The 27,043-nt window shown below is 41.1% G+C and overlaps 2 protein-coding genes across 2 annotated transcripts; both read right to left on the reverse strand.

Moving 5' to 3' along the window:
* Positions 1-793: 793 nt before the first annotated feature.
* Positions 794-17,828, reverse strand: LOC134316727 (isotocin receptor-like). Its single transcript, XM_062997156.1, has 3 exons — positions 16,937-17,828; positions 4,419-4,738; positions 794-907 (listed from the first exon to the last, which is right to left on the reverse strand). The coding sequence occupies exons 1-2, from the start codon at positions 17,826-17,828 to the stop codon at positions 4,518-4,520; spliced, it is 1,113 nt and encodes a 370-aa protein (XP_062853226.1). The 3' UTR covers positions 794-907; positions 4,419-4,517.
* Positions 17,829-17,945: 117 nt separating this feature from the next.
* LOC134316728 (isotocin receptor-like) lies at positions 17,946-26,797 on the reverse strand. The gene is made up of 2 exons (XM_062997157.1): positions 25,906-26,797; positions 17,946-18,001 (listed from the first exon to the last, which is right to left on the reverse strand). The coding sequence occupies exons 1-2, from the start codon at positions 26,795-26,797 to the stop codon at positions 17,946-17,948; spliced, it is 948 nt and encodes a 315-aa protein (XP_062853227.1).
* Between the last annotated feature and the right edge of the window lie 246 nt (positions 26,798-27,043).

Genomic DNA, 27,043 nt, shown 5'->3' on the forward strand with positions numbered 1-27,043 from the left:
GCAATGTTACACAAGTTACAGCATCATGCATGTGTGCAAACTGTGTCTCCATCAGCAGATACACTTCTGTCAGCTATGCAGCATTTGAGGTAATGAACTTTTCTCGTTATAACGACATCCTTTTCTCGTTTTAACGACATCCCTTTCTCGTTATAACGACATCTTTTCTTGTTTTAACGACATCTTTTCTCGTTTTAACGACATCTTTTCTCGTTATAACAACATCCTTTCTCGTTATAACGACATACTTTCTCGTTATAACGACATCTTTTCTCGTTATAACAACATCCTTTCTCGTTATAACGACATACTTTCTCGTTATAACGACATACTTTCTCGTTTTAACGACATCCCTTTCTCGTTATAACGACATCTTTTCTCGTTTTAACGACATCTTTTCTCGTTTTAACGACATCTTTTCTCGTTATAACAACATCCTTTCTCGTTATAATGACATACTTTCTCGTTATAACGACATACTTTTTCATTATAACGACATACTTTCTCGTTATAACGACATACTGACTGTGTGGCAGCAATACGCTTCCGTAGTTTAGTATGGGGCTTTAAATGAATGTAAGAAAAAATGCAGACAGAATTCTACAGTGCATGGCACATCTGATTATATTACAAATCCTGTTTCCAGAAAAGTTGGGACATTTTGCATAATGCCATAAAACCAAGAATCTGAACTGTAATATCTCTTCAACTTTTATTTAACTGAAATGACTTTAATATTTTGATTGACAAACTTTATTATAGAAGATTTGTATATGTATCTGTTGATGCATGCTCAATAATCCAGGTACACAAATCCACAAAGTTTAATCAGTTCATCTGGACACAAGTTTGTTGTAGAGATACGTTTCGTCACTCAATCCGAATGACTTCTTCAGTCTTCTTATTCCTGCAATATTAACAACTGATTAGGACGCTGACAGATCCTAACATTACACAAAGCTAGTGAGTGGAATATGTTTCTTTATATTATTTTTACAGGGCGGCTCAGTGGGTAGAAAAGTTGCACAGTAAGAAGGTCCTGAATTGTACTCACTGCAACCCTGAATAGGATAAAGTGATGGTAAAACAGACAATGAATAAATATTTTTCCATTTTAAAACAGTCCACGGCCGCTCAGGTGGCGCAGCGGTAAAAACACATGCTAGAACCAGAGCTGGATCTCGAATACATCATATCGAATCTCAGCTCTGTCTGCCGGCTAAGGCTGAGAGGCCACATGAACAACGATTGGCCTTTTGTTTAGATCGGCGGGTCTAAGCCGGATGGGGTCTCTCTCTCTCATGACTGGTGCAATTACGATCTCTGCTGACTGATTGATGGCGCCTGCACAGAGATGAGAAAAGAGTGCTCTCAGGGTGTGTCCCTCCATACACAACGCTGAGCTGCACTGCACTCGTCAAACCGTAGGTGATAAGATGCATACGGCATGCTGCCCATGTGTCGGAGGGGGCGTGGTGGGTTAGCTTCGTTCTCATCAATCAGAGCAGGGATCGGCATTGGTGGAGAGGAAGCATGACGCAATCGGGCAATTGGACGCGCTAAAGAGGGAGAAAAAGGGGAGAAAATGCATAAAGAAAAAAAACCCAGTTTATATAAGTAGGTGAATTGATAGCTAGAGAGGTCATTGTTGTTGCAGGCCTGTGTGTCGAGCGTTATTGTGACAGGCAGTTTTCATTTTCTATCTATTTTGATACTTAGTTAGTTTCAGTTATTTTGGTCACCCCTTTACTTTTAACATTGCTCTACCTTTAACCCACATGCAGGATGCTTAGTGGCTCAGTGGCTAGCACTGCTGCCTCACAGCAAGAAGGTCCTGGGTTCGATTCCCAGGCGGAGCAATCCAGATCTTTTCTGTGTGGAGTTTGCATGTTCTCCCCGTGTCTGCGTGGGTTTCCTTCAGGAGCTCTGGTTGCCTCCCACAGTGCAAAGACATACAGGTGAGGTGAATAAAGATACAAAATTGACTGTGTTTGGCATTAAAGTCTTGAACTGATGAATAGTGTGTAACAAGTAATGACCTGCCCTGTCATTAATGTAACCAAAGTGTGTAAAACATGACATTAAAATCCTATTAAACAAACATTGTTTTTTTAGAAACTGTCCCAACTTTTCTGGAAATAGAACTTTTCTTTAGAGCTTTTAATAATTGTAATGCTATAGTTCAACACAAGGTGTCAGCATAAGGCAATATTCCATTTCCACCCAAAGTGAACCTATACTATAGGTAAGGTTTTACTGTAAATAAACGTATATTTTAGGTACATTACAGCAGTAGAAACATCAGATATGTAAAAAAGCTTTATTTTGAAATGACTATATCACAACATTACAAACACAGCTGTACATGTGAGTTCTCTTGAAACCAATGTAAAAGAGCTGTGAAAAGCAGTGTTTGATATCCAAGGTTTCAAAACAATGAGAGGCAACTAACAGAGATCAATAGAGGCCAAATAAATGTGCCCAAATTGTATGTGCATTAGTCACAGAAGAGGAAAAAATGTCTCAAAGGTCATATAAGAGAATATGCACATACACATACTGATGGGGAGCCAAACTGGTATGTGTGGAAATAATCTGCTCCAATGATTATTTCTTTATCCTTTTTTTTTTAATACAACCAACTAGTATGAATCCAAGTTGAGCTTATCAGTTTCCTGGATGATAATGCCTCAATATATACTACTAGTTATCAAGGGTGATTTGCTTGACACCACAACAAACAGAGGTGTCTTTATCAAATAAGGATTGAACCTCTATGGAAAGATCAATCCATGGTTTTGGAATAAGCTGTCCAACAAGCTGAGGGGTCGGTTCAATGTAAGTCTGGCCATATAATGCATAATGTGCACCATTTACACTGATTAGCCATAACAAATAAAACCACCTCCTTGTTTCTACACTCACTGTCCATCTTATCAGCTCCACTTACCATATATAAGCACTTTGTAGTTTTACAATTACTGACTATAGTCCATCTGTTTATGTACATACTGTTTTAGCCTGCTTTCACCCTGTTCTTCAATGGTCAGGACCCCCACAGAGCAGGTATTATTTAGGTGGTGGATCATTCTCAGCACTGCAGTGACACTGACATGGTGGTGGTGTGTTAGTGTGTGTTGTGCTGGTATGAGTGGATCAGACACAGCAGTGCTGCTGGAGTTTTTAAATACCGTGTCCACTCACTGTCCACTCTATTAGACACTCCTACCTAGTTGGTCCACCTCGTAGATGTAAAGTCAGAGACGATCGTTCATCTATTGCTGCTGTTTGAGTTGATCATCTTCTAGACCTTCATCAGTGGTCACAGGACGCTGCCCACAGGGCACTGTTGGCTGGATATATTTTTGGTTGGTGGACTATTCTCAGTCCAGCAGTGACAGTGAGGTGTTTAAAAACTCCATCAGCTCTGCTGTGTCTTTTCCACTAATACCAGAACAATACACACTAACACACCACCACCATGTCAGTGTCACTGCAGTGCTGAGAATGACCCACCACCCAAATAATATCTACTCTGTAGTGGTCCTGACCATTGTCAGAACTACAAAGTGCTTCTATATGATAAGTGAGCTGATAAAATGGACAGTGAGTGTAGAAACAAGGAGGTGGTTTTAATGTTATGGCTGATCGGTGTATATGTAAATGATTTGTGTATAATTTAGTTATAAATGTATACAGGTGCAAATATAAGATTTTTTATTTTATTTTATGGACAGTGTTAGCCTAGTGGGTAGGGCTATCAACAGAAAGGTTGAGAGTTCAAATCCCAGCTCTGCCATACAACCTGAAAGGTTGAGAGTTCAAATCCCAGCTCTGCCATGCAGCAAGGCCACTGTTAGGCTCTTGATGAAGGCCCTTAACCCTCCCAACAATGGCTCTGACCCCAGCTTCTGAACAATATATGTATATATGACAAATAAAAGCTTTCTATTCTATAAAGAGAAGTGCATACACGAGAAAAACCAAAAATGTCCATAACAGTGGGGTTTTTTTGTAGGTCAGAGTAAACTTGCTGACACATTTCAGTGACTCTTGACTAACACAGAATTCACAGAAGAAGATTTGTGTCATGGGTAAGTCGTTTTGTAATAGCAGATATGGCAGTGTTATGTATTCGCTGCAAAAGGGCGGTGTGGTTTTATAGTCCATGGTAAAAAAATGAATAAAATATAAGAAATCAAAAATGATATATGTGGAATAAGATGCAGGTGGTCTAGGAGCAATCAAAATGTACATGTACGGTGCTGTGTAATATTTATTTGTGTGTGTGTGTGTGTGTGTGTGTGTGTGTGTTGGTTAAGCAGCTTATGCATTTTAACCGTGGGTTATAATACTGAACCTTTACTGATTGTCTCCATATTAAAGTTTTCTGTACTAACAGGGAAGTGAGAACAGACCTTGTGTGCTCATTTGAAGACTTGATTTGGAGAACCTTTTGTCTTTAGCTCCTGTTGCCTTTAACAGCCTCTGTTTTCTCCTCCCTGCAGTCTGCCGTGTCATGTGGTTGAGGTCTGACTCAGGCTTTTCTGACTGCTCTTCATTACCATTCCAGCTGATTGACTCCTTGAATTTTGTTGGGTTACAGAGGCACAGCGCAATGTCTTTAGGCAGTGCTGCATCAGGTCCCGGAACAGGTGACCGGCAAAGAACATGTAGATCCAGGGGTTACAGCAGCTGTTCAGGCTAGCCAGTAGCATTGTGATGATAAATGGCATCGCTGGAAAACAGGAAGATTGTCTTATATGCTGTAGTTGTTGTACAATATCACCTACCACTGAACACAGTAATCCACATTAGCACAACATGCACAACATGTTATCTAAGATCAATCTGAAGAATTTTTATGCACGTTCTAAATACAGTGGTACCTTGAAACTCAACGTCAATTGGTTCTGGGACTGGTGTTCAGTTTAAAAGATGTTGAGTTTCAAGGTATTTTTTCCCATAAGGATGTTTGGGAAACCTGTTAATGCATTCCATGGTCCCATGGAACTGCATATAATTTAGGCTAATGTAAAATAATGGGGTTGTTTTTGACACTTATACACTGAAAATAACACAAATATAATATAAAACACTGAAATTAAAAGCTGATTCTTACAATTTCTCAGAACCTCGAGCTGTAACACGAGTTTAAAAGTGAAACAGTGAGGAAAATCCAGATAAACACAGATACATGTGGAGCTTTCAGAGTGAATCTGACGGTTATTCCACACAAATGCAGATTCATCTCATATGCACGCTTTGACGTATTAGTGCACCGCTCAAGCCGAGCGCTGAACAAAGCGACTGTTCATTGTTAATTTGAAATTACATGAATACATTTTTAAAAAATACTAACTGAACACGTTGAGTTTAAGGAAAACGTTGAACTGAAGGGTACAAATTTCTTGACGAAGGGCGTTAAGTTTTAAAGATTTTGAATTTGGGGGACGTTGAGTTACAAGGTACCACTGTACTTTATATACTGTACATAAAAAGTAATCAGACCCCTTTTTGCACATACAGTGGACCCTAGACTTACGAATTTAATTGGTTCAGAAGGGCTGTTCTTAAGTCAAAATGTTCGTTAGTTAAACCTATTTTTCCCATAAGAAATAATGTAAATAGAATTAATCTGTGCCAGACCTCCCAAACCATCCCCTTACCTAACCTCTCTAATGTCTTAAATGCTCTTTTTTGTTATAAATACAAGTGTATTTTCCCTTAAATCTTAAATTATAGAATAGACATTACTGTAATAAACAATAATAAACAACAATACACAGTAGTACTGTACTGTACATAAACACACATCACATTTCAGTACAGTACGTGTGCTGTACCATACACCATAATACATTGTATCTACCAGAAACAACATTCTCATATTTCTCTATTATTTCCTTCTTTATTTCAATAGTGTTGTATTTTGTAGATGTAATTTCATAAAAGAATAATTTCCTTCTTCTCGCTTACTCAATGTCCCCTCTGTCTGATACACAGTGACATCTACTGGCAGGAGTAATTATACAACAACAAAAAACTGTGTTTTCTCTGCACCTTCTCTGGGGACATTTTAATATTGAATTTTACAAAATATAAAGAAAACACCGGAAAAACACCGTCCGCTGTCCGAATGTTCGCTCACTGTATATACAGGGGTTGGACAATGAAACTGAAACACCTGGTTTTAGACCACAATAATTTATTAGTATGGTGTAGGGCCTCCTTTTGCGGCCAATACAGCGTCAAGTTCGTCTTGGAAATGACATATACAAGTCCTGCACAGTGGTCAGAGGGATTTTAAGCCATTCTTCTTGCAGGATAGTGGCCAGGTCACTACGTGATGCTGGTGGAGGAAAACGTTTCCTGACTCGCTTCTCCAAAACACCCCAAAGTGGCTCAATAATATTTAGATCTGGTAACTGTGCAGGCCATGGGAGATGTTCAACTTCACTTTCATGTTCATCAAACCAATCTTTCACCAGTCTTGCTGTGTGTATTGGTGCATTGTCATCCTGATACACGGCACCGCCTTCAGGATACAATGTTTGAACCATTGGATGCACATGGTCCTCCAGAATGGTTCGGTAGTCCTTGGCAGTGACGCGCCCATCTAGCACAAGTATTGGGCCAAGGGAATGCCATGATATGGCAGCCCAAACCATCACTGATCCACCCCCATGCTTCACTCTGGGCATGCAACAGTCTGGGTGGTACGCTTCTTTGGGGCTTCTCCACACCGTAACTCTCCCGGATGTGGGGAAAACAGTAAAGGTGGACTCATCAGAGAACAATACATGTTTCACATTGTCCACAGCCCAAGATTTGCGCTCCTTGCACCATTGAAACCGACGTTTGGCATTGGCACGAGTGACCAAAGGTTTGGCTATAGCAGCCCGGCCGTGTATATTGACCCTGTGGAGCTCCCGACGGACAGTTCTGGTGGAAACAGGAGAGTTGAGGTGCACATTTAATTCTGCCGTGATTTGGGCAGCCGTGGTTTTATGTTTTTTGGATACAATCCGGGTTAGCACCCGAACATCCCTTTCAGACAGCTTCCTCTTGCGTCCACAGTTAATCCTGTTGGATGTGGTTTGTCCTTCTTGGTGGTATGCTGACATTACCCTGGATACCGTGGCTCTTGATACATCACAAAGACTTGCTGTCTTGGTCACAGATGCGCCAGCAAGACGTGCACCAACAATTTGTCCTCTTTTGAACTCTGGTATGTCACCCATAATGTTGTGTGCATTGCAATATTTTGAGCAAAACTGTGCTCTTACCCTGCTAATTGAACCTTCACACTCTGCTCTTACTGGTGCAATGTGCAATTAATGAAGATTGGCCACCAGACTGGTCCAATTTAGCCATGAAACCTCCCACACTAAAATGACAGATGTTTCAGTTTCATTGTCCAACCCCTGTATATAGAGAGAGAGACGGTCAGAGTCAACTTGTTCGTGACGTCACGTGTTTCGCGAATTTCGGTTCGTAGTCCGAAATTTGTTTGTACGTTAAGTTGAAAACGATTGTTCGTAACCCAAAATGTTCGTATGGTAAATCGTTAGTAACTCAAGGGTCTACTGTACTGTGCTATAGATTTAATTACTTAATTGTTATTTTACCCAGCAATTTACACTTAATCACACCAATGAAGTGAAAACATGACTTTAGAGTTTTTCAAAAATGAACTACAAATCTAAAATCTCTTGTTCTTAGACCAGTACTCAGGACCTGTTGCTGTGACACTCCAAACTGTGACCAGGTGCATCATGTTTGCTCCAATTAAGTTCTAGACACATCTCCAGGATACAGTGTATCACAAAAGTGAGTACACCCCTCACATTTCTGCAAATATTTCATTATATCTTTTCATGGGACAACACTATAGACATGAAACTTGGATATAACTTAGAGTAGTCAGTGTACAGCTTGTATAGCAGTGTAGATTTACTGTCTTCTGAATAGCTAAATAGCTGGCAACATAAGTGAGTACACCCCACAGTGAACATGTCCAAATTGTGCCCAAATGTGTCGTTGTCCCTTCCTGGTGTCATGTGTCAAGGTCCCAGATGTAAATGGGGAGCAGGGCTGTTAAATTTGGTGTTTTGGGTACAATTCTCTCATACTGGCCACTGGATATTCAACATGGCACCTCATGGCAAAGAACTCTCTGAGGATGTGAGAAATAGAATTGTTGCTCTCCACAAAGATGGCCTGGGCTATAAGAAGATTGCTAACACCCTGAAACTGAGCTACAGCATGGTGGCCAAGGTCATACAGCGGTTTTCCAGGACAGGTTCCACTCGGAACAGGCTTCGCCAGGGTCGACCAAAGAAGTTGAGTCCACGTGTTCGGCATCATATCCAGAGGTTGGCTTTAAAAAATAGACACATGAGTGCTGCCAGCATTGCTGCAGAAGTTGAAGACGTGGGAGGTCAGCCTGTCAGTGCTCAGACCATACGCCGCACACTGCATCAACTCGGTCTGCATGGTCGTCATCCCAGAAGGAAGCTGATGCACAAGAAAGCTCGCAAACAGTTTGCTGAAGACAAGCAGTCCAAGAACATGGATTACTGGACTGCCCTGTGGTCTGACGAGACCAAGATAAACTTGTTTGGCTCAGATGGTGTCCAGCATGTGTGGCGGCGCCCTGGTGAGAAGTACCAAGACAACTGTATCTTGCCTACAGTCAAGCATGGTGGTGGTAGCATCATGGTCTTGGGCTGCATGAGTGTTGCTGGCACTGGGGAGCTGCAGTTCATTGAGGGAAACATGAATTCCAACATGTACTGTGACATTCTGAAACAGAGCATGATCCCCTCCCTTCGAAAACTGGGCCTCATGGCAGTTTTCCAACAGGATAACGACCCCAAACACAACCTCCAAGATGACAACTGCCTTGCTGAGGAAGCTGAAGGTAAAGGTGATGGACTAAACCCAATTGAGCACCTGTGGCGCATCCTCAAGTGGAAGGTGGAGGAGTTCAAGGTGTCTAACATCCACCAGCTCTGTGATGTCATCATGGAGGAGTGAAAGAGGATTCCAGTAGCAACCTGTGCAGCTCTGGTGAATTCCATGCCCAGGAGGGTTAAGGCAGTGCTGGATAATAATGGTGGTCACACAAAATATTGACACTTTGGGCACAATTTGGACATGTTCACTGTGGGGTGTACTCACTTATGTTGCCAGCTATTTAGACATTAATGGCTGTGTGTTGAGTTATTTTCAGAAGACAGTAAATCTACACTGCTATACAAGCTGTACACTGACTACTCTAAGTTATATCCAAGTTTTATTTCTATAGTGTTGTCCCATGAAAAGATATAATAAAATATTTGCAGAAATGTGAGGGGTGTACTCACTTTTGTGATACACTGTAATTAAAATCCAAGTGTTGCAATAAAAATTTATTTGACATCATTTGGAGGAGCACACAGCTGGGTCTATAACGACCCACAATTTACACTGTATTGTCAAGACTAAAACCAAGCCATGGAATCTAAAAAAAAACTCACTGTGAATGTCTTCAATCAACAATCACAAGGTTTACATTTAAGAAAGGATATGTAAAAAGATATGGTTTTAAATGTTTCCAGTGAAATGAAAGGAACATTTAACTTGAATCTGCTGTCTGGCTAAATTGTTTTGCCCCCTTCATAATGGTGAAAAGTTTTTGTTGCCTTGTCTAGGACTAAAAAAGAAATGTTTTTATTTTCAGATAAAGGAAGAAGAATGCCTTTATTTGTCATACACCAATCAGCCATAACATTAAAAACACCTCCTTGTGTCTACACTCACTGTCCATTTTATCAGCTCCACTTACCATATATAAGCACTTTGTAGTTCTACAATTACTGCCTATAGTCCATCTGTTTCTCTGCATGCTTTGTTAGCCCTTTCATGCTGTTCTTCAATGGTCAGAACCACCTATTATTTAGGTGGTGGATCATTCTCAGCACTGCAGTGACACTGACGTGGTGGTGTGTTAGTGTGTGTTGTGCTGGTATGAGTGGATCAGACACAGCAGCACTGCTGGAGTTTTTAAATACCGTGTCCACTCACTTTCTACTCTGTTAGACACACCTACCTAGTTGGTCCACCTTGTAGATGTAAAGTCAGAGACGATCGCTCATCTATTGCTGCTGTTTGAGTTGGTCATCTTCTAGACCTTCATTAGTGGTCACAGGACGCTGCCCACGTGCGCTGACTGGATATATTTTTGGTTGGTGGACTATTCTCAGTCCAGCAGTGACAGTAAGGTGTTTAAAAACTCCATCAGCATTGCTGTGTCTGATCCACTCATACCAGCACAACTCACCATGTCACCACGTCACTGCAGTGCCGAGAATGATCCACCACCTAAATAATACCTACTCTCTAGTGGTCCTGGGAGAGTCCTGACCATTGAAGAACAGCATGAAAGTGAGCCAACAAAGCATGCAGTACCGACTGCCTCTTTTCACCTGCATGAGGCGAGTGTTTACATGCAGATCAGCTTTGTGCATGGAGAGCCACACCATGATCAGCATTATTCCCCAACTCTGCGCAGGCTCCATCAATCAGCCAGCAGAGGTCGTAATTGCACCAGTTATTACAAACCCTCGTCCGGCTTTCCCATCCCTTGAACAACAGCCAATCATTGTTCATGTGGCCTCCCAGCCCAGACGGCAGAGCTGGACGGCAGAGCTGAGATTCGATACGATGTATTCAAGATCCCAGCTCTGGTGTGTTAGCATATTTTACCGCTGTGCCACCTGCGTGGCTGAACTGAACCATGGCTAATGACACATACCATACAACTAAAACACTAGAGTGGGGCAAGTCTCAAAATGTCATTGAGTTGTCCAGCAAAAGCTTTAGAATACATACACTGTAATGATTTATTTACCCCCCAAAAAACAAACTAAATAATTATACTTCTGTGCAAAAGGATACAATCCGCTAAACCGTAACTACAAAGTAACTGATAATTTTTGGCTGCAAACTAGTTGCATACTCACAGCTGAAATACACAGTTATACATAAATAAGTACATTTATGCATAATGCAGTTTGTAAAGTGGTGCCTTTCTCTCAGAACTTTTTATTTAGAAAAGCCATTTACCTAGCAAGGTTTAAAAGTTTAACCCAAAATCTCTTAATGGGTAAAGAAATAGAGCCATTGTTTTTTATTGTTACTTGTAATAGAGTTTCCTACCAAATAAAAATAAAGACTATGTGTGTCTGAGCATTGTAAAGCTCATTGAAATACACTATATTGCCAAAAGTATTCACTCACCCATCCAAATCATTGAATTCAGGTGTTCCAATCACTTCCATGGCCACAGGTGTATAAAACCAAGCATGAAAAAACTTCATCTACAAAACTACATCACCAAGCGCAATGCAAAGTGTCGGATGCAGTGGTGTAAAGCACGCCACCACCGGACTCTAGAGCAGTGGAGACGTGTTCTCTGGAGTGACAAATCACGCTTGGCAATTCGATGGACGAATCTGGGTTTGGCGGTTGCCGGGAGAACGGTACTTGTCTGACTGCATTGTGTCAAGTGTAAAGTTTGGTGGAGGGGGGATTATGGTGTGGGGTTGTTTTTCAGGAGTTCGGCTCGGCCCCTTAGTTCCAATGAAAGGAACTTTTAATGCTTCAGCATACCAAGAGATTTTGGACAATTTCATGCTTCCAACTTTGTGGGGACAGTTTGGGGATGGCCCCTTCCTGTTCCAACATGACTGCGCACCAGTGCACAAAGCAAGGTCCTTAAAGACATGGATGAGTGAGAACTTGACTTGCACAGAGTCCTGACCTCAACCCAATAGAACACCTTTGGGATGAATTAGAGCGGAGACTATAAGCCAGGCCTTCTCGTCCAACATCAGTGTCTGACCTCACAAATGCGCTTCTGGAAGAATGGTCAAAAATTCCCATAAACACACTCCTAAACCTTGTGGAAAACCTTCCCAGAAGAGTTGAAGCTGTTATAGCTGCAAAGGGTGAGCCAACATCATATTAAACCCTGTGGATTAAGAATGGGAATCACTCAAGTTCATATGCGTGTGAAGGCAGACGAGCGAATACTTTTGGCAATAATGTGTAATTAGCACAGCACTGGAGAGAGTCGAATTCTAGTCTCAGCTGTGTCATTGTACTGATCAGGTATTCAGACACAATCGACTGTGTCTCCTCCTTACTGCTGCAAATGTAACGATTGTTTGCTTAAGACACTGACACAAGTGGTGGAGAAATACATCATAGGCCCTTCTAGAGAACTGGAAATTACTAAAATTGAAAGAGAAATCCCACTATATATTCCATTATAACAGTAATCTAGTATTTTGTAATTCTAATGTTAAGATGACTATTTTGTAGGAAAAATAAGTAAAATTATTATTATTTATTAGGATTTTCATGTTATGTTTTACACACTTTGGTTACATTCATGACAGAAGAGGTAGTTACTTGTTACACAAGATTCATCAGTTCACAAGTTTAATGATGAACACAGTCACAGACAATTTTGTATCTCCAATTCACCTCACCTGCATGTCTTTGGACTGTGGGAGGAAACCGGAGTGCCCAGAGGAAACCCACGCAGACATGGGGAATACATGCAAACTCCACACAGAAAGGACCCGGACCACCCCACCTGGGGATTAAACCCAGGACCTTCTTGCTGTGAGGCGACAGCGCTACAGCTAAATTATAATAGGTAGAAACCATATTGAACATTAGACTGGCATCTCTCACAGACTGTTACCTGGCACATCAGGCTCTCTTTGCATTTTGCACATATGCACACACACACACACTTACTCATAATCTTTCTTACAATTCTTACTGTAGCCTTACAGCCTTTTCTTAGAATTTACTGTACTGTTTCCACCCATGTAAATATCCTAATGTGTGCACAGTTACTTTATACACACATTTACACCGATCAGCCATAACATTAAAACCACCTTCTTGTTTCTACACTCACTGCCCATGTTGTCAGCTCCACTTACCATATAGAAGCACTTTGTAGTTCTACAATTACTGACTGTAGTCCATCTGTTTCTATGCATGCTTTGTTAGCCCCCTTTCATGCTGTTTTTTAATGGTCAGGACTCTCCCAGGACCACTACAGAGCAGGTATTATTTGGGAGGTGAATAATTCTCAGCACTGCAGTGACACTGACATGGTGGTGGTGTGTTAGTGTGTGTTGTGCTGGTATGAGTGGATCAGACACATCAGCACTGATGGAGTTTTTAAACACCTCACTGTCACTGCTGGACTGAGAATAGTCCACCAACCAAAAATATCCAGCCAACAGTGCCCTGTGGGCAGCGTCCTGTGACCACTGATGAAGGTCTAGATGATGAACAACTCAAACAGCAGCAATAGATGAATGATTGTCTTTGACTTTACACCTACAAGGTGCACCAACAAAGTAGGAGTGTCTAATAGAGTGGACAGTGAGTGGACACGGTATTCAAATACTCCAGCAGCGCTGCTGTGTCTGATCCACTCATACCAGCACAACACACACTAACACACCACCACCATGTCAGTGTCACTACAGTGCTGAGAATGATCCACCACCTAAATAATACATGCTCTGTGGTGGTCCAGGGTGAAAGCAGGCTAAAAAGATAAGTAGAGAAACAGATGGACTACAGTCAGTAATTGTAGAACTACAAAGTGCTCCTATATGGTAATTGGAGCTGATAAAATGGACAATGAGTGTAGAAACAAGGAGGTGGTTTTAATGTTATGGCTGATCAGTGTATTTTTGCAATTCATACTTCAGTTATACTGACTCATCCTTTCTAAATATCCAAATGTTATGTAAATACGTTTTCCTCTCATTTCCTCTTTGGAGAGTGTCACACTAAATGATGTTGTACGCAACTATAATGACAGTAAGGGTTCTTCTTTTTCTTCTTCTTCAAATCTCCAGTATTTTCTCAGATGATTAAGTTATTGGTGGGAAAGAAAGAAATACAGCATGTGGACTTTATCAAGTTGTATACTCATGCAACAATACACTGGCAAATAGCAGGATATTGGTACATGGGAAAATTTTTCAGTATCTTGCCTGGAGGAAGACAAACCTCTTTGATGTCACGCTACATTTACTGGCCCAAAATCTCCAGAGGAGCCTATATGAACCAAGATGCCCTGAACTTGTGTACTGGGCTTTTTATGTTCATTACCATCTCTTTTTATCTGCACTAGAGGGTATTTTTGATACTTAAGCAGTAATAGCATCAATTAGGCATAGCTTGTTTTTGTAAGAGCAGATAAACGATTTACAGACCCAGTAAGCAGTAATCGCGATGCAGACGAAACATTTTCTATTTGAAATCAGGGACTCCAAAATTCTGTTGAGTTGCTAATGTGTTACATGTAATGGTTACCTCACTATTTAAACTAATTACTAGCTTTATACACTTGCTAGCAGCAAGAACACTTATATGCAGCTATGCAGAGAATCTGTTGGACGTTCAAGTCTAGAAAGTCAGTCATGATTGGATACTACAACATACACTGATCAGCCATAACATTAAAACCACCTCCTTGATTTTACACTCACTGTCCATTTTATCAGCTCCACTTACCATATAGAAGCACTTTGTAGTTCTACAATTACAGACTGTAGTCCATCTGTTTCTCTACATGCTTTTTTAGCCTACTTTCATCCTGTTCTTCAATGGACAGAACCCCCAGAGGACCAACACAGAGCAGGTATTATTTAGGTGGTGGATCATTCTCAGCACTGCAGTGACAATTACATGGTGGTGGTGTGTTAGTGTGTGTTGTGCTTGTATGAGTGGATCAGTGTCCACTCACTGTCCACTATATTAGACACTCCTACCTAGTTGGTCCGCCTTGTAGATGTAAAGTCAGAGATGATCGCTCATCTATTGCTGCTGTTTGAGTTGGTCATCTCCTAGACCTTCATCAGTGGTCACAGGACACTGCCCACGGGGCGCTGTTGGCTGGATGTTTATGGTTGGTGGACTATTCTCAGTCCAGCAGTGACAGTAAGGTGTTTAAAAACTCCAGCAGCACTGCTTTGTCTGATCCACTTATACCAGCACAACACACACTAACACACCACCACCATGTCAGTGTCACTGCAGTGATGAGAATGATCCACCACCCAAATAATACCTACTCTGTAGTGGTCCTGGGAGAGTCCTGACCATTGAAGAACAGCATGAAAGTGGGCTAACAAAGCATGCAGAGAAACATATGGACTACAGTCAGTAATTGTAGAACTACAAAGTGCTCCTATATGGTAAGTAGAGCTGGTGAGTGTAGAAACAAGGAGGTGGTTTTATTGTTATGGCTGATTGGTGTATTATTGCTGGTTTAAGGTATTAAGGCCTGAAATGGGATGGCACCATCATACATTGCAGGACTTTTGCAAGTTCGGACTCCGCTAAAAGCCCCAAGGTCTGGTAACCTAATGCTTTTGGAAACATAAAGGACTAAGCTAAGAGCAGAGGTGACCGAGCCTTTGCAGTAGCTGCTCCAACATTATTGAACAACTTGCCTTCCCAGATTAGGACTGCACAAACACTTGGTGTTTTTAAGTCAAGGCTGAAGACACATCTTTTTATTTTGGCGTTTAACACTGGTTGAGGGGTGTAGCGACTGTAATTTAATAGTTTTAATATGTTATATTTTAGGAATTTAATTTATTATGTTTTTCATGGTATTGTTTGTTTGTTTGTTTGTTTATTAGGATTTTAACACTTTGGTTACATTCATGACAGGAATAGTAGTAACTCATTACTCAAGGTTCATCAGTTCACAAGGTTATATCAAACACATTCTTGGACAATTTTGTATCTTCAAGTCACCTCACTTGCATGTCTTTGGACTGTGGGAGGAAACCGGAGAACCCAGAGGAAACCCTCTGCGAACACGGGGAGAACATGCAAACTCCACACAGAAAGGACCCAGACCGCCCCACCTGGGGATCAAACCCAGGACCTTCTTGCTGTGAGGCAACAGTGCTAACCACTTAGCCACCATGCCGCCCTCATGGTATTGTAAGATTTATTTTTTATTTATTTTTTTATTTTACCCCTTTTTCTCCCACTTTTAGCGCATCCAATTTCCGCCCGTCAATCCTCCTCTCAGTAATGCTGGTCCCTGCTCCTAATTGGGGAGGACGAGGCTGCTCCACGCCCCCTACGGCACGTGCACAGCAATCAAACATCTTATCACCTACACTTGACGAGCGCAGTGCGGTACAGCGCTGTGCACGGAGGGCCACACCCCCTACCGCACTCCTTCCCCATCTCCGTGCAGGCACCACCAACCAGCCAGCAAAGGTCGTAATCGCACTAGTCTGAGAGAGAGTCCCCATCCGGCTTTAGTCCCACCCCTTTTCTGAACAACAGGCCAATCGTTGTTCATGTAGCCACTCAGCCTCAGCCGGCAGGGCAGAACCGGGATTCGATACGATGTATTCGAGATCTCAGCTCTGGTGAACAGCGTGTGTTTTACCGCTGCGTCACCTGAGCGGCTATAAGATTTATTTTTGACTGTTTTTATGTTATATGGTATACTGAGCCTGTACAGCACTTTGATCAGCCATGGTTGTGTTTTAAAGTGCTATATAAATAAACTTTGCCTTGCCTTGCCTATAGCTGTGGTCCTGCAGATATGGACTAAATTATCCTTAGAGTTAGAATAAAAGTTCTAAAACCATGTTTTTAATATTTTGCAGTTATTTGGCTACAAAGTCATGTGTTGGTTTGTAAATTGTAATAAGATTTTACTACTAATAAGATTGATATGATAAAAACCTGCCTGCACATACAGTATTATCATATATGAGATGTGTTATAGCCAGCCATACTTAGCTTCAGTCATTGTGCTCCAATGTGAAACTAAATGGAGGTGTACTCAATTCTTTACATTGTGATAACTTACCTTCTCTTGGTGCCATCGGATCCCAAGCTGACCACATCTGCACAAAGAAGAATGGTGTCCAGCACACAACGTAGGCCAGGACGACAACGAATGTCATTTTCACTGTTCTGATTTTTGCCTTGGAGATAAGCTTTACACTGCTGACACGTGAAAGTGTCATGCCATCACCTGGGCACCTTGACACACAATGCTGCCTTCTGCTTTTCAACTTAAAGTTCTGCCATATTTTAAAACTTGTGAGGCTATAGCAGACACTCAGAATAGCAACAGGGATGATGTAGATGGCCAGGCTTATCCACGTGACGTAGGCTTTGGTGCCCCATGGGTGCACAAAATCTCCCCAACAGTCGTAGACTCCCTGGGCCATCTCTTTAAGGGAGAAGATGTACACCTGAGGCAGGCTGAGCAGCAGGCTGAGGAGCCACGAGGCGAGAACATACACCCGGTCCTTACTGTGCTGCAATGAGCGTAACGGTTGGCAAATAGCAAGGCATCTGTCGACTGACATCAACACAAGCAGGTAGGTGGAGGCAAACATGCCCACCACCTGAAGATATTTCACCAGGCGACACAAGAAGTCCGGCCCATAGAAGCGAAAGGTGATGTCCCAGATGAGCTGTGGAAGGACTTGAAAAACGGCCACCACCAGATCTGCAATGCACAGGTGCTTCATGAAAAAGTGCATTCTTGATTGTGCGCGTTTACTGATATGAAGTGCAGCCAGCACGTACAGGTTCCCAACGAGTGCCAGCAACAGCACCACAAACAGCACAGCAACTTCGATTTTAGCCACCTCCTCATTGCGTTTTAAAGGATGCCCAGTTCTGTTCACAGCTCCACTTTCATTAAGATTCCATGATTCGTTCAGTGGTTCTTTCTGGAAAGTCTCCATTGCGTTTAAATAAACGTCACGTGTAAGATGGTCAGCTTTTAGTATTGGTGTGCTAGAACTGCAATCATGTTGCATGTGCACATGCTGGGCTCAGAGATTGTCAACAACAGTGAAAATCTAAATGCTGTCTTCTTTATCTGGTGCTCGGGTGGTACCTGCATTTTGCTGGATTTCTACAATAGAGGCACAAAATAAAACATCTATTTTAGTTGAAGCATCTAGTTCAAGGGAGAAAAAGCCTCCCTTGTGTTTACCACATGGATTTATCCATTTAAACATAATTCGAAGTCACTTAAAATGCCTCTAGAGGCACCGTAAAGAGGATGAGGGAAAGGGGTTATTGGTTATAATTCCAAGGACCCTAAAACAGAGGTAATTAAAAACAGTATCATTTGTACGTACATGTTGAACAATGTCCTGTACTGACATATTTTTTGTACAAATAAGTGCAAAAGTATTTACTATAGGCAACTATAGGAGTGGTCCTGCAGATATGGAGTTAGAATAGAAGTTCTAAAACCATGTTTTTAATATTTTGCAGTTATTTGGCTACAAAGTCATGTATTGGTTTGTATACTGTGATCAGATTTTACTACTAATATGATCGATAGTACAAAAAAATTCAAAAGTAATAATAAAGATACAAGTTTTGAACACATTATATGGCCAAAAGTATGCAGACACCTGACCACAAGATTGTTGGGCATCCTATTACAAAACGATGGGCATTTATATGCAGTCAATACTTTGAAATTCCAACCTTGCATACGTAAACATCACCCTATTAGATTTATTTATACTGTAGCTTGCTAAAGATAACTGCAAGATAACAACTAAAATAATAAAACTATAGAACACTGGATTGCTTTTTTTTCTTCGATTTGGTTTTATGGTTGTCAATATGTATTTTTCATAATCCAGGTTCTGGATTCTGAGGAGATCCCCAACCCCCACAACCTACATCAGAGGATTATCACACAGTTGAACCTGCTGTTTTCATATCTACAAACCCACACCACATACATACAGTACATATATAGTGGATAAGACACAGCAATGCTTATGGAGTTTTTAAATACCTCACTGTCACTGCTGGACTAGTAATAGTCCACCAACCTAAAAAACATCCAGCCAACAGCGCCCCGTAGGCAGCGTCCTGTGACCACTGATAAGGGTCCAGAAGATGACCAACTCAAACAGCAGCAATAGATGAGCGATCGTCTCTGAATTTACATCTACAAGGTGGACCAACTAGGTAGGAGTGTCTAATAGAATGGACAGTGAGTGGACACGGTATTAAAAAACTCCAGCAGCACTGCTGTGTCTAATCCACTCATGCCAGCACAACACACACTAACACACCACCACCATGTCAGTGTCACTGCAGTGCTGAGAATGATCCACCACCTAAATAATACTTGCTCTGTGGGGGTCCTGACCATTGAACAACAGCACGAAAGGAGGCTAGAAAATCATGCAGAGAAACAGATGGACTACAGTTAGTAATTGTAGAACTACAAAGTGCTCCTATATGGTAAGTGGAGCTGATACAATGTACAGTGAGTGTAGAAACAAAGAGGTGGTTTTAATGTTATGGCTGATCAGTGTATATATATTTAGAACTATTGTAACTCCAAGGATATTTTAGTAATTTAGTCCATATCTACAGGACCACTCCTATAGATGCCTATAGTATATAATTAATTTTGCACTTATTTGTACAAAAAATATGTCAGTACAGGATATAATAAAAAATATATTTATTTATTCACTGTGTATATAATCATTGTATATATATATACACAATAAATTAAAAATTATTAAATATTTTAGTGTTTATTACAGTACTTTATAAAACATGTAGCATACACATGGTTTAATAATACAGTACTATGGTTTAATAATACAGTAAACATTAAAACCCAATAGTTGATATATTACAATACCCCCTCTACTATTACAATACCTACAACAGTCTTTATTGTTGTGTTCATCAAGTTTTAAACATACAGAATATTTTCCCTACATACTACTATAAAAATTGCGTATAAAGGTTTAAACCTACCTTGAAGTCGCAGTCGGTATCCAGTGCAGGCGCTTGGTCCTGTGCACTTCCCCATGTGTGCTCCAGCGCTCTACATGGCCAGCAGTTCATGCATACTGATATGCTCCGCTTGTTTTCTCACTCCAGATAAAAGTATGCGTGTCCACCACTAGATGGCAGTATATAGCGATGTGTAATGGATTTGGATTTAAAGGATCACATTCGGCTGGTGGGGTGGGTGCTGCTCAGGATCTGGGCTCCTGGGTTAAACCAGTCGCGTCACCGTCTGTGAAAGTTTGGTATGTTCTCTTGTCTATAGTTTTTTGTATGCTTGACAATAAAACAGGAATCTTTATTGACTTGTCACTATCAGATTGGTCCTTAAGGCATTATGGTTTGCAGCTTTGTAATTTTACACTGCCTGGCCAAAAAAAAGGTCACACACTCTAATATTTGGTTGGACCGCCTTTAGCTTTGATTACGGCACGCATTCGCTGTGGCATCGTTTCCACAAGCTTCTGCAATGTCACAACATTTATTTCTGTCCAGAGTTGCATTAATTTTTCCCCAAGATCTTGTATTGATGGTGGGAGATTTGGACCACTGCGCAAAGTCTTCTCCAGCACATCCCAAAGATTCTCAATGGGGTTCAGGTCTGGACATTGTGGTGGCCAATCCATGTGTGAAAATGATGTCTCATGCTCCCTGAACCACTCTTTCACAATTTGAGCCCGATGAATACTGGCATTGTAATCTTGGAATATGCCCGTGCCATCAGGGAAGAAAAAATCCATTGATGGAATAACCTGGTCGTTCAGTATATTCAGGTAGTCAGCTGACCTCATTCTTTGGGCACATAACGTTGCTGAACCTAGACCTGACCAACTGCAGCAACTCTAGATCATAGCACTGCCCCCACAGGCTTGTACGGTAGGCACTAGGCATGATGGGTGCATCACTTCAGCCGCCTCTCTTCTTACCCTGATGCGCCCATCACTCTGGAACAGGGTAAATCTGGACTTATCAGACCACATGACCTTCTTCCATTGCTATAGAGTCCAATCTTTATGCTCCCTAGCAAATTGAAGCCGTTTCTGCCGATTAGCCTCACTGACAAGTGGTTTTCTTAAGGCTACACAGCTGTTTAGTCCCAATCCCTTGAGTTCCCTTCACATTGAGTGTGTGGAAATGCTCTTACTTTCACTATTAAACATCTCCCTGAGTTCTACTGTAGTTTTTCTACCATTTGATTTCACCAAACGTTTAAGTGATCGCCGATCACGATCATTCAAGATTTTTTTTCCGACCACATTCCTTCCTTGAAGATGATGTTTCCCCACTGTCCTTCCACTTTTAAATAATGCGTTGGACAGTACTTAGCCCGATTTTAGTAGTTTCAGCAATCTCCTTGATGTTTTCTCTGCTTGATGCATGCCAATAATTTGACCCTTCTGAAACAGATTAACATATTTTCCATGACCACAGGATGTGTCTTTCGACATGGTTGTTTAACAAATGAGAAGCTACTCACTGCATCAGTTAGGGTTAAATAACTTGTTGCCAGCTGAAACATAATCACCCATGCAGTAATTATGGGAGGCTCTTACCTATTTGCTTAGTTAAATCCAGGTGGTGACCTTTTCTTTTGGCCAGTCAGTATATTTTTACCAGAGACCTTCATAGCCTTCGAAGTTACATACACTTTTAAACTCAGTCCTTTTTAATTGTACCATCTTTATTCTTCACACATTAACATTCATTACTTCATGCTAGTATGCTGCTCTCAGTGGCAACTTGGTGGCTGTTGGGGTTGAATTGGCAACCTTCTGATTGCTAGTCCAATACCTTAACCACTGAGCAACCACTGCCCCAGAGATTAATTTACAATTTATATATTATAATATTTTTCTTTAAAACAAGATTTGAAAGTAGTATTTCAATTTATTTATTTATTTATTTTTTTGATGATGATTCCTTTCAGTTGCTCCCATTAGGGGTCGCCACAGTGGCTCATAAGTTCTCATATTTGATTTGGCACAGTTTTTATTCTGGATGCCCTTTATCCCGTAACCCACTTTTTTATTCAGACTTGGGACCGACACAAAGGTTGCACTGTTGTGTCTCCCCAATGGCTGTTTCGACCAGGCATTACATTATGAGCACTGACAGGTGAAGTGAATAACACTGATTATCTCTTCATCACGGCACATGTTAGTGGGTGGACATTTTATCCTCAAAGTTGATGTGTTAGAAGCAGGAAAAATGGGCAAGTGTAAGGATTTGAACGAGTTTGATAAGGGCCAAATTGTGATGGCTAGACGACTGGGTCAGAGCATCTCCAAAACTGCAGCTCTTGTGGGGTGTTCCCAGTCTGCAGTGGTCAGTATCTATTAAAAGTGGTCCAAGGAAGGAACCAGTGACAGTGTCATGGACGGCCAAGGCTCATTGATGCACGTGGGGAGCGAAGACTGGCTTGTGTGGTCTGATCCAACAGACGAGCTACTGTAGCTCAGATTGCTAAAGAAGTTAATGCTGGTTCTGATAGAAAGGTGTCAGAATACACAGTGCATCACAGTTTGTTGCAAATGGGGCAGCAAAAGGGAGACCAACACAATGTTAGGAAGGTGGTCATAATGTTATGCCTAATCGTATACATTTAATCTTTTCTTACACTAAATTTATTTTTAGTAAGTTATCATTTTTTATTTTTTTTATTTGAAATGTAATTGTTTCATTAGTGTGATTCACCTCTTTCTATTAATGTTCTTTGTCTTTAATCATCATCTTTTCATCTCCAGTTTTTTTTTTTACTGTCATTTCCCTCATGAATTACCACAGAATTAGCTTTCTGTTTGATCTTTGTTTATACCTTTTCAAGGAAAGCGTTTGTCCTTCTACGTGAATATCAATGACTTGTTATGGGGATACAATTTTAGACTGATTTAATGCAGAAATTTTTGCATACGCAATCTTTACCCGGGCTTATCAAAGAGCAGATGTTAATGGCACAAAGCGATCCTGTATGCAAATCCTTAATTATTATCACCAAGGTGGAAAGACCAAACCATAGCTACTACAGCTTTGCAAAAGGATTAACCCATGTCTAAGATCATAACAGTAACACTTGGCGCTGTGGTGCAGGTGAATTAATCATGAATTAAATAGAACCAGTAAACTTCTAGAGTGGGGATTTTATCACATGTAAAATATCTTAAAAGTTTTTGCAATTGTACTTACATTTATTGTCTTTAAATCATACAATCTCCATAGACAGATATAATGTGTCGTACTGAGAGCTCTGTGGCTTTTATTGTTTGTTTGTTTATTAGGATTTTACCGTCATGTTTTACACTTTGGTTACATTCATGACAGGAACGGTAGTTACTCATTACACAAGACTCATCACTTCACAAGTTTACATCGAACACAGTCATGGACAATTCAGTGTCTCCAATTCCCTCACTTGCATGTCTTTGGACTGTGGGAGGAAACCGGAGCACCCGGAGGAAACCCACGCGGACACAGGGAGAACATGCAAACTCCACACAGAAAGGACCCGGACCGCCCCACCTGGGGATCGAACCCAGGACCTTCTTGCTGTGAGGCGACAGTGCTACCCACTTAGCCACCGTGCCGCCCCTGTGCCGCCCCTGTGCCGCCCCTGTGGCTTTTAAGGTGGCATTTAAAGTACTGTATATAAGCTTATCTTTAACACAGAGCTTTTTCAGTCAACTCTAATTGTTGATATTAAGTAAAAACGTGTGTGGGCATAATAATAGACAGCCTTAATGTGCCACACTAATTACTAGGGTCCAAACTTACTATGACAGCAATGTTCAGAGCTTCATAAATTGTGTTTTTATGGCCAGGTTGTTATAGCTGCTTAACTCTACATTAATTTCAACTGTTATTGGAATGAGATGTCCAACAGTCCTAAAGGTATTGTCTATTTTGTATTGTTATATTTATATTGATTTTCTCTAAGATTTATTGTTGTCTGGGTTTCAGATGAATGGCTCTTTAGAGAAACAGTGAGGTGAAGTGAAGAAAAATGAGAAGAAAATTATAAAAAAAAAATAATAATAATAATAAAATAAAATAAAAAGATTCCAATGCTGTCTTTTTCAGCTGAATCCACAAACACATTTAAATAGATCTAATTGGCACTAACACCATGCCTGCCTCATTATTTATTTGTGAAGGAACTGACACACAGTTATTCTTTTTTGGGCACATAGAGGATCCGACTCGGCTCTGTGTGTGTGTCAGCCTTAATTATGCATTTTTTGTTAACAAATTTGTATTTTGTATTTGTTTAAACTGAAGTTTAAGCTGCCTTATTAAAAAGTTCCAAGTAATCTGTGTATCGAAAAACACTTAAAATAAATAATTAAGGATGTTTGAAAGTAAGCTTCATGAACGGTTTGGTCTCTCTCTGGTGAATACTACAGCATACAATATATTTGGAATAATTGTTTTTGTAGAGAATTAAGAAGATTTGTACTTGGATTAAGGAGTTTTACTGGGTAAACAATTACAGTGTAAAAACAGATCCTTTAATTGGTAACAAAACCCAAAACACCAATAATACAAGAGGTTGTGTACAATGTTAGACAATTTTAAAGGAAAGTGCCTAATATAATAAGCCTTTACTTTATGTTGTTTATACAGTAATTTAAGCAAATGAAAAGGAAGACACATCTTTTTATTTTGGCGTTTAACACTGGTTGAGGGGTGTAGCGACTGTAATTTAATAGTTTTAATATGTTATATTTTAGGAATTTAATTTATTATGTTTTTCATGGTATTGTTTGTTTGTTTGTTTGTTTATTAGGATTTTAACACTTTGGTTACATTCATGACAGGAATAGTAGTAACTCATTACTCAAGGTTCATCAGTTCACAAGGTTATATCAAACACATTCTTGGACAATTTTGTATCTTCAAGTCACCTCACTTGCATGTCTTTGGACTGTGGGAGGAAACCGGAGAACCCAGAGGAAACCCTCTGCGAACACGGGGAGAACATGCAAACTCCACACAGAAAGGACCCAGACCGCCCCACCTGGGGATCAAACCCAGGACCTTCTTGCTGTGAGGCAACAGTGCTAACCACTTAGCCACCATGCCGCCCTCATGGTATTGTAAGATTTATTTTTTATTTATTTTTTTATTTTACCCCTTTTTCTCCCACTTTTAGCGCATCCAATTTCCGCCCGTCAATCCTCCTCTCAGTAATGCTGGTCCCTGCTCCTAATTGGGGAGGACGAGGCTGCTCCACGCCCCCTACGGCACGTGCACAGCAATCAAACATCTTATCACCTACACTTGACGAGCGCAGTGCGGTACAGCGCTGTGCACGGAGGGCCACACCCCCTACCGCACTCCTTCCCCATCTCCGTGCAGGCACCACCAACCAGCCAGCAAAGGTCGTAATCGCACTAGTCTGAGAGAGAGTCCCCATCCGGCTTTAGTCCCACCCCTTTTCTGAACAACAGGCCAATCGTTGTTCATGTAGCCACTCAGCCTCAGCCGGCAGGGCAGAACCGGGATTCGATACGATGTATTCGAGATCTCAGCTCTGGTGAACAGCGTGTGTTTTACCGCTGCGTCACCTGAGCGGCTATAAGATTTATTTTTGACTGTTTTTATGTTATATGGTATACTGAGCCTGTACAGCACTTTGATCAGCCATGGTTGTGTTTTAAAGTGCTATATAAATAAACTTTGCCTTGCCTTGCCTATAGCTGTGGTCCTGCAGATATGGACTAAATTATCCTTAGAGTTAGAATAAAAGTTCTAAAACCATGTTTTTAATATTTTGCAGTTATTTGGCTACAAAGTCATGTGTTGGTTTGTAAATTGTAATAAGATTTTACTACTAATAAGATTGATATGATAAAAACCTGCCTGCACATACAGTATTATCATATATGAGATGTGTTATAGCCAGCCATACTTAGCTTCAGTCATTGTGCTCCAATGTGAAACTAAATGGAGGTGTACTCAATTCTTTACATTGTGATAACTTACCTTCTCTTGGTGCCATCGGATCCCAAGCTGACCACATCTGCACAAAGAAGAATGGTGTCCAGCACACAACGTAGGCCAGGACGACAACGAATGTCATTTTCACTGTTCTGATTTTTGCCTTGGAGATAAGCTTTACACTGCTGACACGTGAAAGTGTCATGCCATCACCTGGGCACCTTGACACACAATGCTGCCTTCTGCTTTTCAACTTAAAGTTCTGCCATATTTTAAAACTTGTGAGGCTATAGCAGACACTCAGAATAGCAACAGGGATGATGTAGATGGCCAGGCTTATCCACGTGACGTAGGCTTTGGTGCCCCATGGGTGCACAAAATCTCCCCAACAGTCGTAGACTCCCTGGGCCATCTCTTTAAGGGAGAAGATGTACACCTGAGGCAGGCTGAGCAGCAGGCTGAGGAGCCACGAGGCGAGAACATACACCCGGTCCTTACTGTGCTGCAATGAGCGTAACGGTTGGCAAATAGCAAGGCATCTGTCGACTGACATCAACACAAGCAGGTAGGTGGAGGCAAACATGCCCACCACCTGAAGATATTTCACCAGGCGACACAAGAAGTCCGGCCCATAGAAGCGAAAGGTGATGTCCCAGATGAGCTGTGGAAGGACTTGAAAAACGGCCACCACCAGATCTGCAATGCACAGGTGCTTCATGAAAAAGTGCATTCTTGATTGTGCGCGTTTACTGATATGAAGTGCAGCCAGCACGTACAGGTTCCCAACGAGTGCCAGCAACAGCACCACAAACAGCACAGCAACTTCGATTTTAGCCACCTCCTCATTGCGTTTTAAAGGATGCCCAGTTCTGTTCACAGCTCCACTTTCATTAAGATTCCATGATTCGTTCAGTGGTTCTTTCTGGAAAGTCTCCATTGCGTTTAAATAAACGTCACGTGTAAGATGGTCAGCTTTTAGTATTGGTGTGCTAGAACTGCAATCATGTTGCATGTGCACATGCTGGGCTCAGAGATTGTCAACAACAGTGAAAATCTAAATGCTGTCTTCTTTATCTGGTGCTCGGGTGGTACCTGCATTTTGCTGGATTTCTACAATAGAGGCACAAAATAAAACATCTATTTTAGTTGAAGCATCTAGTTCAAGGGAGAAAAAGCCTCCCTT

The sequence above is a fragment of the Trichomycterus rosablanca genome, chromosome 6 (assembly GCF_030014385.1).
Source record: "Trichomycterus rosablanca isolate fTriRos1 chromosome 6, fTriRos1.hap1, whole genome shotgun sequence".
In the NCBI taxonomy this organism is placed as follows: Eukaryota; Metazoa; Chordata; class Actinopteri; order Siluriformes; family Trichomycteridae; genus Trichomycterus; species Trichomycterus rosablanca.